General features: G+C 35.7%; 1 protein-coding gene across 6 annotated transcripts in view; it reads right to left on the bottom strand.

Moving 5' to 3' along the window:
- The window catches only part of UVRAG (UV radiation resistance associated), a 316,243-nt gene that overhangs the window by 174,859 nt on the left and 124,146 nt on the right, over positions 1 to 17,238 (bottom strand). For all 6 annotated transcript variants that reach the window (XM_082342238.1, XM_082342240.1, XM_082342239.1 and 3 more), the window contains one exon: positions 2,432 to 2,537. In XM_082342238.1, coding sequence (XP_082198364.1) covers positions 2,432 to 2,537 — 106 coding nt within the window. The remainder of the gene's footprint in view (positions 1 to 2,431; positions 2,538 to 17,238) is intronic.

Raw genomic sequence — 17,238 nt, 5'->3', positions numbered from 1 at the left:
AGATAACAAACAAGTACCTGGTATTACTCTCTGAAAGGAGACAAGGAAACCAAAATTTCTGTCTCTATTTGAATGATCATGGGAAAGTTGCTTACTTTCTTTAGGACTCATTTTCCTGATCTTTTAAAAAGAGATTACACTAGATTCATCCTTAAATTCATCAAATATTTATTGAGCTCCTACTGTGTGTCAAACACTTTCTAGACACTGGGAAATACAGCCGTGAGGAAAAAAAAAAAAAAATAGACAAAAATCCCTCTCCTCACAGAGTTTAGAGAGACAGACAAATAAAATACATATATGGGGGCTTCCCTGGTGGTGCAGTGGTTGAGAGTCTGCCTGCGAGTGCAGGGGACACGGGTTCGAGCCCTGGTCTGGGAAGATCCCACATGCCACGGAGCAACTGGGCCCGTGAGCCATAATTACTGAGCCTGCGCGTCTGGAGCCTGTGCTCCGCAACAGGAGAGGCCGCGACAGTGAGAGGCCCGTGCACCGCGATGAAGAGTGGCCCCTGCTTGCCGCAACTAGAGAAAGCCCTCGCACAGAAACGAAGACCCAACACAGCCATAAATAAATAAAAATTAAAAAAAAAAAAAAAGAGTGAGTGAAGGGAATAAAAATGACAGCAGGAAGGCAGTATGTGCTCTTTAGGAAAGGGAGGATCTGATGAAACTATGTTTTAGAAAAATTAACTGGTAGTAAAAAAAAAAAATAAAAACATATATGAAGTATATAGCATGTTAAAGGGTAATAAATACTATGGAGAAAAACAAAACAGGGAAGGGGACAGAAGGTACTGAGGGGAGTGTGGTTTTAAGTGAGGTTATAAGGAAACTAGATTTCTAGGTTCACTTTCAGTTCAAAAATCCAGTGATTTTCTTATATGTTGACTAGGCCACATAAAAACACACAGTGAACCTCTGAACCTGACCTCTTTAAACTCATACATTCTATCACCTTGCTCTGCGTGTCACCACTTATATTTTAGAAAAATAGGATTAAACATACATTTTTCCATACTGAGACAAAGCATATGCTGTCACTTAATGAAATAAGTAATTTCCCAGCCTTGAGAGAGGAAAATAAGAAAAAACCTAGCAGTTTCTCCCCAAAGGCTCTAAAAATGTGGTATTTTTGTACACTACAGAAAGGATTAAAATTAGCTATTTTTTCTCCTCTTCCAATGTATCTGTGGCCTGGAGTTTGGTCCTTTATTGGACCTAAGTTACAAAAGGAGGTGGTTTAATAGCTTCTCCAAAGTGGAAGATTTTCCATAGGTGTGAAAAGTCGTATGAATAAAAAGTGTCACTACCATAGTTATTGCAGCTACCGTATTTTGTATGCCTGCTATGTGCCAGGTACAGCACTAGCCATTTTACATATTAGACTGAACTATATGACACTGCCATTTATAGGTCAAAGTCAGCAGTTTTATATAGATTAAATACTTTATCATCCGTTAATTTCAAATTCCACGAGAGAGAAGTCTGTATAGGTTAATTGCAATGTTGCTTTCTATAGTTCATCCATTGAATTATTATCTCAGACAAATCTTATAGATAATGGAACTTTTGTTTGGGGACATAAAGACCTTTTGCCAAGTTGATAGTGTTGTGAATGACAGCTGGAAGATACTGCCTATCTATGGTATCGAGTTTGTGCAAACAAATACTTAAAATTTTTCACTTCGGACTTAATTTGAGGATTTGAGTTTTAAGTATCATTATCTATAGCACAAATTTCATCAAAAGCTATCATTAGCACTGTGACTTCATTTTGAGAAAACTTCCATTTATTGGTTATACCCACTATTCTGCTTAAAAAGATAGAATCTTCATTCCAAGATTAATATTTTTTTCCCCACTAGGAAGAGTATAAAGCAACCCCAAAATTATACTAAAATCTTAAATCTGTCCATTTGGATTGGAATTTCTATTTCTTTGGAAATACCTCATTAAAAGAATCTTTCCCAAAACAGAATACTGTCCATAAACTAACCTATTAAATTCAATCCAAATAATTTTATATTCATCTTTTAAAAGCAGATTAGTATCTACAGTTTATTATTTTTTTTCTTCTGGCAGCTATTTTTCATTCACTATACAGTTCATGTCTAGAGTTCACATTTATAAGATATTAACAAAATATCTTTTGATTATCTTCTAAGTAATTGTATGTAATCTAAAGTTTCAACCAGCATAAAAAGGCAGGCACTTTGTATGTTACACTATTAGCAGATGGGAAAGTTTGTTTATAACATTTAAATGCCAACAGAAGTCTCAGTGAAACATTAAGAGGAAAAAATAAAAAGAAAGAAAAAACTACCTGAAGTTTTTTGGGGGAAAAAAGAGGGAAATAAATACAAGAAGAATACGGTGATCACAATATTTAAAGTCAAGGAATTTAGATAGGTTAATATATAAAAACCTACCAGCTCATTGCTTGTAGATGTGAGTCTTAGTTTTTCTTCAATTTCCTTTCCAATTTTCTGAACAGTTACCTGAGTCTGTTTAATTGCACACTGGGCTCTATGAAGCCTAGAAATAAAAGTTGTAGAAAAATTTAAGTGAGTTAACTATAAACTCAACACAGAGCCACAGGCATAAATGGAACAAAATGAGGACAAAGTTTCCAGGATAAAGAGAATTAATAATGAACTCAACTGATGATTTCACAATTCTCTAGCATATTTACAACAGGGAAATAACAAGAGTCACGATATGTTCTAAAAACACCCTTTCTGTACCCATCTGACTGTCTGTGATATATTGAGAGCTAAAATGAAGAACTCACAGGAATCTGAAAGAGACCTTAGAAAATAATCTGATTGAACTATATCATTTTACAGATGGGAAACTGAGGCCCAGAGAAATTAACTACATTACTAAAGTCACCCAAAAAACCCACTGCTATGAAGGCTATTACTTGTTGGGTATCCATAAAGAAAAAAAATTAACAATAATCCCAAGTTAAGAAGACTGAATTAAAGCAACAGCCCCTTTGAAACAAGGAGCATTGAAAAAATTAACTATTTTTCTTTTTTGCTTTAATTATGGGTTTGTGTTTTTCTTTGTCTCTTTGTCTTCAAGTATAGCTTATATATTTTGTATACATGTACATATTAAAAATGGTCAAATTGTCTTTATTCACAGGTAACATGATTTTCATGTAGAAAATCATTAGGAATCCACAAAACAACTACTAGAACTAATAATGTCACAGGATACAAGATCAACAAACACTCAGTTATATTTCTATATATGGGTCAATAATTTCACAGTCACAATCCCAATTCCAACAGGCTTTGTTTTTGTGTGTATGTGTGCTTCTTTTTGTAGAAATTAAGAAGCTGATACTATAAATTATATAGAAAAACAAAGAATCTAGAAGAGATAAACCAATCTTTAAATCTGCCAGATTTCAAGACTTCCTTTTTTATAAAGCTACGTAATCAAAACAATCTGGTACTGGCATAAGGATCAAACAACAGATCAATGGAACAGAATAAAGAGTATAGAAACAGACCTACACATATATGGCCAACTTATTTTGGACAAAGGAACCTAGGCAAATTAATGGAAAAAGGAAAGTTTTTTAAACAAATGGTGCTGGAACAGTGGATAAACACAGTTGCTGTGAGGTAGGGAATGAATCTCATTCCCTACCTCACAGCACAAAAAAAACTAATTCAAGGAGATCATAGTAAACATAAAAGCTAGAGTCATAAAATCTGTAGAGGAAAACACAGAATCTCTTGCAACCTTGGGGTAGGCAAAGATTTCTTAGAGAAGACACAGAAAGCACTAACCTTAAAATTAAAAATGGATAAATAAGGCACTGCCGAAATAAAAAATGTCTTTTCATCTAAAGATGTTGTTAAGAAAATATAAAAGCAGTCCATGGACTGGGAGAAAATATTTGTAAAACATTAATTCGACAAAGTACTGTGCCTGGAGTATATAAAGAACTCTTACAAACCAGTAACAAAGAGACAACCCAATTAAAAATGGGCAAAAGAGTGAAACACTTCACAAAAGAAGATATAAGAAAGGTCAATAAGCATAGGAAAAGGTGCTCAAAATCTTAGTCATCATGGTAATGAAAATTAAAATCGTATGAGATAGCATTTCACACTTGTCAAAATAACTAAAATTAAAATGACAACACCTGATGCTAGCAAGGATGTGCAGCAACTGAAACTTGCATGCATCGGTGACAGAAGTATAAAATAGTATCGTCACTTTGGAAAACTGTTTCTTGTAAAGTTATACATACATCTAACCTATGACCCAGTATTTCTACTCCTTACCATTTACTCAAGAAATACAAAAACACGTCCACAAGAAGATATGTATAAGAACGTTCAAAGAAAACAATCCAAACGTCCATCAAACAGGAGAATTAATAAGCAAATTGTGGTATACTCATACAGTGAAATTCTACTCAGCAATAAAAAGGAAAACAACACTGAAATACACAACAATATGAATGAATCTCAAAAAAACATTATGCTGAGTGAAAAAAGCCAGGAACGAAAAAGTACATACTATATGATTCCATTTAAACAAAGTTCAAGAACAGGTAAAAGCAATCTATGGTGACAGAAATCAAGAGTCGCTAGCTGCCTGGGTGAGGCAGGACTGACGGGTAGAGAGCAAGGCGAACTAAGGAACTACCTGAGGTGATGGAAATGTTCCATGTCTTGATTGGGGTGAGGCGCACAGGAGGATACACAGAATTTAAACTTGAAATCTAAGTATTTCACGGTTTGTAAATTTTACTTCCGATTTTTAAAACTGGTCAACTGTCCTAAACTGAAAGTTATCCTACATAGGAGAAGGTTAATTTTATCAGGGAGTTGATGGCATCAACACCTCTGCCAACATTATTATTACGACACCTTGCGCTAAAAATATTCATGACATATTCTGCACTTTCAGAAGTTGCCTGATAGTTACTGAGGATTTCTTAGGTCATCTAAAAAGGAGCAAATCTTATGAGATTACTTATGAGATCAGTTCTTCTGCAACTTCCTCAGGACTCCAAAGGAATCCAATAGAGGAGATTATCCTCCATCCTATTGCCTCTTGCTCTGGGTGTGAATGCGTACACACTCTCTTGACGGCAATACTCGCCTACAAAGGTGACGCTAAAGAAATTTAAAAGCAAGGAGAGGCCCTTTGTGATGTGGTCCCCACCTCGTTTCTGATATTCTTACCTTGCACGCGCAACTCCAGCAGTGCTGAACTACTAACAACTCTCCCCAAACACATCATGCCATTTCTTCCTTCTGTACCTTTGAGTGAGCTGTTCTATCTGCCTACAAGCTTCACTCTCTCTTAACAGATAAGTATACTCCCAAACCCACTAACAGGCAGCTCAAGCATACCTTCTTCTTCAAAGGCCTTCCCGACTGTTCCAGACAGGTAGAGGCACTTCTTCCTATGGAGATCCACAGCATCATGTATACAACAACACTAGCAAAGATTATAGAACCACATTTTACAGCAACTGCCTATTTCCTTACCTATTTCTTTACTAGGTTTCTGGGAAAAAAAGAAAAAAAAACACTCATTTTTTTCATTTACATTCCCAGTACTTAGCAGAGAATGTGGCACAAAGGCACTCAAAATATATTGCTGACTGAAGGTCGACTAATGCCTGCATATAAAAGTCAGTGCCAAGATTTTGATTATTTTTACTGATATCAGTGAAAGACTAAAAGACTAACGTACTAGTTTTCTATATCTATAACTTCAAAATATATTCCAAACAAAAATCACATAAATTAAAGACCGTTCACTCTGGCAAGAAACAAGCAATTTCTACTAAAAATGTTATCAGAATTCTAATTTGATAGGCATTATCAACCCAAAGTAGAAATCAACAAAATAAGCCTGTTACTTTAAAAGGAGGGAAAATGCTGCCTAAAACTCACTAGAGTACTATGCAAACAACCTTGTCAAATGGTAAAGACTTTAAAAATAAAAATGATTCATGACCATAATTAATGTATGACTTCAACCATTTGGCTCTCACTGCCCCAGACGCTTTCTGATCTTACCTTAGGGGCTTAAAACACACAGACAGAGTCACATTTCCTCCAATCTTCAGTGTTATCCAAATAGACTTTCAGAGCCCCTGCTACATCAAGACAGAGCTAATAACGTCCCCCTTTCAAGCTCAACAGGAGAATAAAAGTTTGAAGTGTTTAGGCTTTTAAACATAACATGGGACATCCTAATTCCCCTGGGGGTGAAGAGGTGAAGGACTGACAAGAAAAGAAACAACTGCCTTACCTCCAAACCAGCTAGCCAGTTGCAGAGGAATGTTTCTTGATTTTGCAAACTATGAAATGGTACTATAAAGAAATATAAATCATCCAGTCATCTGGGTGATTAGTCAATACCAACACTAACACCCTCAAGCTGAAATAAAACTCATCATCACTGGTGTGGGGAGGATAGGGATCAACTAGCTATCTGATAGGTATTCTGGTTATAGCAAATACATGCATATTATATCAATATGTTTTGAGATAACAGTAAAATTGAAAGTGGGTTAAAAATAATGCTTTGCAGCTAGATATTGCTGTGAATGTAAAGATACATTGAACAAAAAGTATTATGTCAAATGAATATTGAGACCATACCTATCAGATATTAACAATAATCTCAGTAAAGGAGAAGTTAGGAAACAATTTTTGCCTACTTAGTATTGATCATATCACATCTGAATGTTGCATTCAATTTTAAGATGATGAATGACAAATTAGAGCACCTAGAAAGTCAGTGAAGTATAGCTCCCTATGGCTTGCAGGGAGAGATTAAAAGGGAAAAGAATATATAGGATTCTATTGAGAGAAATAGATACCTTATCATTAATGATTTTGTATTCCATATGAAGGAGCTTAGATTTTTATTCTGAAGGTATTAGGAAACCATTAAAAAGTTTTAAGCCAAGAAAGATTTAATGACATTTGCACTTTCTTCCTGTAATTAGGTGACTGGGATACAGAGAAACAAGACTGTAAACAGGAAGGCTAGTATGAGGTTAATTTAACAGTCCTAGCAAAAGTGTAGGCATTGTTTTAAATTAAAATAGGAACAGAAAGGATGATGTAGATGTGAAAAGTTAGAGAGGAGATATAAAAAATGATGCCTGAAAATTACCAACATCAAGAACGCAAGAGAAGACATCACCACAGATCCTATGGACATTTAAAGGGAATTAAGGGAAATTATGAACAATATGCCAATAAATTTAACAACTTAGATGAAATAGTTAAGTTGCTTAAAAACCACAAGTTTCCAAACCAAACAAATGAAATAGAAAATCTGAATAGTTGTTATCAGTTAGAGAAGCTAAATTTATAATTAAAAACCTTCTCACATAGAAAACTACATTCAGATTGCTTCACTGGTGAAATACTAGTCTTAACAAAAACCTTTCAAAGAAGAAGGAACACTTTTCAATTTGTTTTAAGAGGCCAGAATAACCTTGATACCAAAACATCACAAGAAAAGCAAATTACAGACAATACAAAAATCATTAATAAAATTAGCAAATCAAATCTAGCAATATATGAAAAAGATAACACATCTTGATGAAGTGGATTTATCTGAGGAGTACAAGGTTGATTTAACATTTGAAAATCAGTTGTGACAGAATGAAAGAGAAAAAACATATCATTATCTCAAAAGATGCCCCAAAAAAGCATTTGATAAAATTCAATACCTGTTAATGATTTAAAACAAAAATCTCTCAACAACCTAAGGAAAAAGGAGAGGTTCCTCAATCTGATAAAGGGTTTATACTAAAAATCTGCAGGTAATACTTAAGATCAGGAATAAGAAAAGATGTTTACTTTCACTACTCTATTCAACACTGTACTCAAGATCCAAGCCATTGTAATAAGGCAATTTTAAAAAGTCATAAATACAGGAAAGGAAGAAGCAAAAATGTCTACTCACAGATGCTATATGATTGTGTACATAGAAAAAAAATGTTTTAATCTATAATCAAACTAATAATAAACTTAGCAACATTGCAAGATTCCAGGTTAATTCACAAAAATCAATTGGTATTTTTATATAGTATCATTAAATAACTAGATGTGAAAGAGGTGAAAGACCTGTGCACTGAAAACTAGAAAACACTGCTGAGACAAATTTAAAAACAACCTGAACAAATGGAGTCATGTACTATTTCATGGATTGGAGGTTAAGAAGTCAAGTCTCCCCCTAAGTTTATCTAGAGTCAATTAATCCCAATCAAAAGCCTAGCAGTCTTTTTTTTTTAATTGACAAGCTGACTCGAAAATTGATATGGAAATATAAAAGTCCTAGAATAGCCAAGAAAATGTTAAAGAACAAAGCTGGAAGGCTTACACTACCAGATTTTATGACTTATCATAAAGCTAGTTTGTAAAGCAGTAGTAGTTGCATAAAGCTAAACAAATAGATTGATGAAACAGAAATCAGAATATAGACATAGACCTATTCAATCAATTTATATTTTGATTAGGGAAAGAAAAGCTTTGTCAACAAATGACACTAAAATAAACTAGATATCAATATGGGAAAAAAATGAACCTTAAACTCTACCTCACATCATACATAAAAATTAATTTGAAATGATCGAAGACTTAAATGTAAAAGCTAAAACTATTAAGCCTCTAAAATAACATGTAGGAAAGTATATTCATGACCTTGGGTTAGGCAAAGATTTCCTAAATAGGACACAAAAAGTACTATCCATAAAATAAAAACCTGATATAGCATACTTTATCAAAATTTAAAACTCTCATCAAAAGACATTATGGAGAAAATGAAAAATCAAGTCAGAGAGTGAGACAAAATATTTATATATATATATATATATATATATATATCTGACAAAGGACTTGTATTTCTAATGTATATAAAGAATTCCTACAACTTAACAATAAAAACCAAACAACCCAATAAATAAAAAAGGGCAAAATATTTGAACAAACACTTCACAAAAGAAGATACAAGAATGGATGATAAGCACATAAAATGCTGCTCAATATCATTAGTCATCAAAAAATTAAAAATTAAAATCAAAATGATATACCAGTACAAACCTACTATAATGGCTAGAATTTACAAAACAATACGAAGTGATGTCAAGGAGTAGAGCAACTGGAACTTTCAAACACTGTTGGTGGGATTCTAAAATTGTATAACTACTCTGGAAACTGGTAATTTCTAATAAATTAAATATACACCTATCATATGAGCAGGAAGCTCCACTCTTAGGTATAAGAGAAATGAAAGCATGTGACCACAAGAGACTTTTTTTTCTTCCAGTTTTATTGAAATATAATTGGCATACAGCACTGTTAGGTGAACAGCCATCATCTCATACAGATACAAAATAAAAGAATAAGAAAAAAAATTTTTTCCTTGTGATGAGAACTCTTAGGATTTACTCTCTTAACAACTTCCATATATAATAATACAGTGGTGTTCATTATATTAATCATGTTGTACATCACATCCCTAGTATTTATTTATCTTTCTAACTGAAAGTTTGTACCTTTTGACCACCTTCATCCAAATCCTCCTCCTCCAACCCCTCACAAAAGTCTTTTGGAAAGATATTCTTAGCAACTTTATTTATAACAGTCAAAAAGTGTAAACACCTCCTGGAGATGGTGTGGAGGGAACCCTCCTACACTGTTGGTGGGAATGTAAATTGGTGCAGCCACTATGGAGAATGGTACAGAGGTTCCTTAAAAAACTAAAAATAGAGTTGCCATATGCTCCACCAATCCCACTCCTGGGCATATACCCAGAGAAAATTCAAATTTGAAAAGATACATGCACCCCAGTATTCTTAGAAGCACTACTTACAATAGCCAAGACATAGAAGCAACCTAGGACAGATGAATGGATTAAGAAGATGTGTTTGGGACTTCCCTGGTGGCACAGTGGTTGAGAATCCGCCTGCCAATGCAGGGGACACAGATTCAATCCCTGGCCTGGGAAGATCCCACATGCCACGGAGCAACTACTGAGCCTGCGCTCTAGAGCCCGTGAGCCACAACTACTGAGCCCACGTGCCACAACTACTGAAGTCCATGTGCCTAAAGCCTGGGCTCCGCGACAAGAGAAACCACTGCAGTGAGAAGCCAGCGCACTGCAACGAAGAGTAGCCCCCGCTCGCCGCAACTAGGGAAAGCCCGTGTGCAGCAACGAAGAGCCAATGCAAGCCAAAATAAATTAATTAATTAATTTAATTTAATTTAATTAAGAAGATGTGGTACATAAATACAATAAATACAATGGAAAATTTCTCAGACATAAAAAAGAATGAATAATGCTATGGACCTAGAGATTATCATACTAAGTGAAGTAAATCAGACAGAGAAAGACAAATAGCATATGATACCACTTATATGTGGAATCTAAAAAAAAAAGATACAAATGAACTTATTTACAAAAACAGAAACAGACTTGAAGACATAGAAAACACACTTATGGTTACTAAAGAGGAGGGGATAAATTTGGAATTTGGGATTAACAGATGCACACTCTATATACAAAAACAACAACAAGGACCTACTCTATAGCACAGGGTAAACAACTCAAATGTCCATCAACAAGACAATGCATAAGCAAATTGTGGTATATTCATAGAAAAACCACTCACAGCAATAAAAAGGAACAAACTACTGATCTATACTACAATATGGATAAATTTCAAAAGTATGCTGAACAAAAGAGTATACCGTATGGTTCCATTTATAAGAAGTTCAAGAACAGGAAAAGCTAATAAATGAGGAAGCAATAAGAAAAGTGTTTGACTCAGCCAGGGGTGGGGACAAGGGTGTAAGAATGACTGGCAAAGCGGTATGAGGGAACTTTCTGGAGAGAGAAAAATATTCTGTATCTTCATGGAATGATGACAATGTGGGTGTGTAGATCTGTCAAAACTCATCAGACTATACATTTAAATTCTCTTAATTTTATGTTGTATAAATTGTACTGCAAAAGAAAAAGAAAAAAATGATCACTGATGTATGGCTTGGGGAACCAGGAAAATGGTGATGTCATTTATTGAAAGGGTGAACAGGGATGAGCAGTTTGAGAAGAAAGTTCTGCTTTCAGTTTGAGGCGCCTGTGCAACATCCGAGAGGAGGTGTTGAGTATGGGTTGAATACAAGGATCTGGAGCTTAGGAGACAGATCTTGGCCGGAGATAAAAATATGGCAATCATTAGCACACAGATGGTTATTAATGCTATGAAAGTAATGACATCATTCTGGAAGACTGTGAGAATGAGAGAGAACAGAGCCTAGAACAGAATTCTGAGGAAAATCAATTTTTAACGGATTAGAAATAAAGAAATAAAAGCTGCAAAAAATTCTGACCCATAATTCCAGAGAAGTAGAAGGACAGCTGGGAGAGTTGGTGTTACAGCAGTCAAAGGAACAGAATGTCTCAAGGAAGTAATAATCACTGTCATAAAATCAAGTAACCTGAGGCCTAGACAGTATCTACAGATTTAGCAACAAGGACTTGATTAAAACTGTTTCAAATCTTTTCACCTCTCTCTATAACTACTGCCACCATCATCTTCTATCTAACCAGTAGCCTCCTAACTGATTTCTAAGCTTCAACTCTTGCTCTTCTCAATTCCAATCTCTACTCAGTACCACAGGTAACCCTGTTCATCATTTGGTCAGTACTAATTGTAGCTTATCTGCCCGGTCTCCAGAATGCCTGCCTTATAGAGCTGTGTCCATAGTCTGATCTCACCTACATCACTATGCCTGTTGCAACAAGTCAACAATCTTTCTAGACTGGGAAACAGAATATAAAAACTAAAGACTTTGTCCTACCAGCAACACAGTCCAGTACTCCAGGTTTCTCTTCTCACAGGCTAAGAGAGATAGTAAACAAGTTCTCTTTACATTGCAATTACAAAGTCTCTAATACATGTCTGCGATTAAATTCCCTTAGAGACAACTATAGAAATATCACAATCTACAAACTTATAATTTAAAAGACTAGTGTTGTATAATATAGCTAGGCCTAACCACTTTACCTTTCTTCATCTCTGATTGATAGACATGAAATGTTTTACTCTAGGCTCTAGATAATAGCTAGTGTTAATAGCTAGTGTTTGATTACCCATACAATGCCTTTCATTAGGTAATACATCTAAAGGTAGTTAACAGGACTTCCCTGGTGGCGCAGTGGTTAAGAACCCGCCTGCCAATGCAGGGAACACGGGTTTGAGCCCTAGTCCGGAAAGATCCCACATGCCGAGGAGTAACTAAGCCCCTGTGCCACAACTACTGAGCCTGTGCTCTACAGCCCGCAAGCCACAACTACTGAGCCCACGTGCCACAACTACTGAAGCCCGTGCACCTAGAGCCCGTGCTCCGCAACAAGAGAAGCCACCGCAACGAGAAGCCCGTGCACCGCAACGAACAGTAGCCCTCGCTCGCTGCAGCTAGAGAAAATCTGCACACAGCAACAAAGACCCAACCCAGCCAAAAATAAATAAATAAATAAAATATTAAATTACTTTAAAAAATAAATAAAATAAAGGTAGTTAACATATATGTACTTTTAGTCATGTTTATAATACCTTCCATCAATGATAAAAGGATTTTCTGGTGACTGAAAAGGCTATGACCTATAATTTTTTCCACACTAAATACAATTTTCAATATATTTTTTTAGAATTCTAGTCAAATAAATCTAGACACCACAATAGTCATGAATCACCACAGTGCTCCAAACTTCTGACCTAAAGAAACCACAAAATAATACATGAGTACTGTCTTAAGCCACTAAATTTATGGTAATTTATTATCCATCGATAGAAAACTAATACTCTCTTCCAATCCAAATCTTGACTACCTTGCTTTCAAGGCCAGATCAAATATCATCTCTTCATTATTTCATTTACAGAGCACATTATCACATTAGTCAAGATAATATCTGCACTTCATAAATCTTTAGTCTAATCCTTTATCTGATAATAATCAACACACATTTTAATTTATTCATTCATCCTACCTTCACACTGAGCACTTTCCATGTTGCTAATACTGAGCCTGGTGTTGAGAGAAAAGTCATTGGAGACAGTCTATCTCTCCAGAAACAGACAATTTATTTACATATTCATGCAACAAACACTTAAGTGCCTAAATGTGAGCCCATGCCCTGTGTTAGGTAATGGAAATACAGAGATCAGAGATCTACATCTTATATTCATAAATGCACAAACATTGTGGAGAAATGGGTGTGCAAAAAATTATAATAGGGGCTTCCCTGGTGGTGCCGTGGTTGAGAGTCTGCCTGCCAATGCAGGGGACACGGGTTCAAGCCCTGGTCTGGGAGGATCCCACATGCCGCGAAGCAACTAAGCCCGTGTGCCACAACTACTGAGCCTGTGCGTCTGGAGCCTGTGCTCCACAACAAGAGAGGCCGCGACAGTGAGAGGCCCGCGCATCGCGATGAAGAGTGTCCCCCACTTGCCGCAACTAGAGAAAAGCCCTCGCACAGAAACGAAGACCCAACACAGCCAAAAATAAATAAATAAATAAATAAATAAATAAATAAATAAATAAATAAGTGAAATTCTAAAAAAAAAATTATAATAGTGTAATACTATGATAGCGGTACATATAGGGTAATAGCTGAGCATAAAGGAGGGACATCTGTTTTAGAGGTAGTATCAAGTGGAAGTAAAGTCTTCTAGGAAGAAGTAAAAACTAAATTGATATTAAAAGTAAGAGTAGAATTAACTAGGTAAAAATGAAGAAGGATATTTCAGACAAAAGGAGAAGCAAATACAAAAACAGAGAAAAAAGACTGCACAACATTTTCAAGAACTGCAAGCCTTTAGCAAGGCTGGAGCACAGGAGCACAAGGCTCCAGCAAGGCTGGAGCATCCTCTCATACGTGAGAGGATGGCAAGAGATGAGGGTGTAAAGGTAGACAGAGGTCAGATTATGAAGACTCAGTATATCAGGCTAAGGAGTTTTATTCCCAAGGTAATGGGATAAAGTTTAAAGTGGGAGACCTGACCGAATATATGTTTTAAATTTAAGACTATTTGGGCTGCAGTGTGAAAAGACTAGGGTACTTCCCAGTACAAAACGACCCAGAAATTCCTTTTTGGAAGAGGAAGAATTCAAGTAGAAGTCCAGAAATAGATAATATTTGATAAGGCTACCCCTTATCTGAGTTGTGGTCCTCCTCAATAACCCTGGGAGGACGGCTCTATGTAGAGTTCACATCATGCTCTGATCATCTGTTTACTGCCTCTCTCCAGCAATGGATTCCATACTCCTTGAAAACCTAGAGCTATATCTTATTAGTGTTTGTGCTCTTGAGCTTCTCCACAGTTCTGGTACAGACCTTCAGTACACAGCTTCCCTTCCATCCCTCAGGAGAGGGGCCTATCTCACCCTTCCTCTTAGACCTTCAAAGCACAGTAGATGATAAACAACAGATGACTATTTTAAGATTTCTTCTGATTCTGTTTTCCTCAGATTCTATGAAATACTTGTTGACTGATAAATTTACTCATGTTTTCTTGTAAGTGTATCAAGCATAGAAAAATTCCTGGAAAACTGCCTTGAGAACATTTTTTTAAAGTTTGCAAATCACATTAATATTAGAGTACAAATTTCTGATTGTCGAAATCCCTCTTACAGAGTGATTTTTATAAAGGAACATAGCGATTTAGATGGGTCTGCTGGGAAGATCTATTACTTCTCATTCTAGATACTACATGTCTGTCAACAGAGCCTGATTTTTTTCTGAGAGTCACATTCCACTGATTATTAACACTGACTTGACTACTGACTAAAGGTTCTGCGTCTTTTTTTCACTCAGGCTGTGTCCATATGTCAAGCCTTCCTCTTCTTATACAATTGGTTTGGGAACTTAATTTATCCCAGTTAAATTCCAACTTGAAATTGAAGATGGGCTGAATATATATTCGACCTTTCCAGTCCCCAGAGATCATCTTATATACTGATTCTGTTATACAAAGTAATCACCATCTCTACAAGCTCCACACTATCATTGCGTTAGCTTTCTAAGTTTTTAAGCTTTACATAAGTTTCTATACCTTTGTTCTAATGCTTAGACTGTAATATCGTAAAGGGAAGAACTATGTCTCCCTTGTTTGCCATTATATCCCCAGCATATTGCAGTTTCCAACATGCAGTACTCAATAAACATATGGCGAGTAAATAACTGAATGAATGAACATGTTGAACAAGACTAGATAAAAAAACAGAGCCCTATGCCATGCCATTAGAAATTTCCCTCTAGGTTGGTAAGTTATTAAGCAGTTATAAATCTTCCTATCTTTACTATCATCTAGCTTGTCCTTCTTATCTTGCTCCCCAAGCTTTCAATCATAGCTTGCCAAAGACCTTACCATAGTTATTATCTGGATCTACAAATCTACTTACCCTTTCAAAATGGACACATCAGTCTGAGATAACTTGTTCTTGGGAAAGGCTCATTAAGGGGAAGGGATTTAAGCTTCAATTTGAAGGAAGGGTAGGATTCTGACAACTGTATGCAAGAGAATAGTCATTTAGGGTATTGGGAATAGCTTTTCAAAGTCATTAAGGGAGCAGAGTGCCTTGCATGTTCAAAATAGGAAGTAGGTAGTGTGCTAAAGCAAAGGGCACATGAGAGAATGTCATTGAGTCTGGGAAGGTTGATCAGAGCCAAATTGCTGTGGACTTTGAATGCCTGAGAAATCTTTTGTATCTTCATAGCACCTACAGCAATCTTGGACACATGGGAATCACTCAAAATACTTGTTGATGGGTTTACTAAATATGACAGTTTCCCGAAAGACCAGAAGTCTACCCTAAAGCCTGCTTCTACATTCCTCTGTCTAGACCATGCACATAGTTGAGAAGAATACACAGTATCATGGTAATGGCATCAAATAAGACAGAACACTACTGTTACTTATGAAACTGAGGAGACAGTAGGTGATGTGAAAGCATGTGATAATGAGTGTGTCAGGTCTAACCAAGATGTGTCCTCAAAAAATAACAAACAGCACTGATGAAGCAAAAGTTATAAAACGATAATCAACGCTTTGAATTTCCAATTTACATTTCAAAAACTCACTTCAGGCAAGAAGAACCACAGCTGGCATAAGAGTAGGCTAAATCATTCCCAGATTTTTTCATAATACCATCCGTGTGCTAAAATGCAAGTTTAATTTAAAATATATTCATTGTACAGTAAACATACTTGAGGAAGTACATAAAAAGTACTGCAGAATTAGAAACAAGAAAGAGTACAAACTAGGATATGGACAAGGTCTTAAAACTCAAAAGTAATACTATACATGACTTTATGCCAATAAACTAAAAAGAACAGAAAAAGTAAATGATTTTCTAGAAAACTGTTAATTACCAAGTTTTCTCAACAAGAGATTAAAAACCTGAGTAGATTAATAACCACAAAGAAATCAAAAAGGTAACCAAAGGGTAATACCTTGTGGGGGTAGAGGGACTGCAGGCCCTGATCGTTTTATAGGTGAGAGCTACCACCTAAATCTAAATTACATAAATTGTCTTAAATCATGAGAAAATATAGAGAGATTCTCAATTCATTTTAGGCTAGTGTAACCCTTACGAGTTTTGATTTGAACCTGAACAGCACACACAAAAATAAAACTACATGTCTGCCTCACTTATAAAAAACTGCAAAATACAAAATATTAGCAAATCTAAGCCAGTGCTGTATTAATAAATACATCATAAGCAAGTGAAATTTACCACAGGATTATACAGATGGTTTAACATCATTTAACATCAAGTCTGTGTAATTCACTACATTAATAGAACAAAGGAGAAACACTAAACTTGTTCCTGAGAAAAATCCTTAGTTATACTAGGCATAGAAACTTTCTTGTTTGATAAAAGGAATCTATCAGAAAACTTCAACTTATATCATAATGAATGGTGAAATGTCACAATATCAAGGATGCCCTCTGTGGCAAACTGAATTTTCCATATATGACCACAATAATATCTCCCGTCCTAGATGGTCTTCTGCAGTGTGGACTTAATATTTCCTCACCAAGAGGCAGAATCTATTTCTCTACTCCTTGAATCTGGGCAGGCTCTGTGACTGCTTCGACAAATAGAATATGGCAGGAGCGACCTTGTGCTAGTTTTAGGGACAGCCCTTAACTTCTACTTCC

The sequence above is a fragment of the Balaenoptera borealis genome (genome assembly GCF_965194805.1).
Source record: "Balaenoptera borealis genome assembly, chromosome: 11".
Lineage (NCBI taxonomy): Eukaryota > Metazoa > Chordata > Mammalia > Artiodactyla > Balaenopteridae > Balaenoptera > Balaenoptera borealis.
Note: the sequence above shows the minus strand (reverse complement) of the source record. Positions and strands in the feature narration are given on the sequence as shown.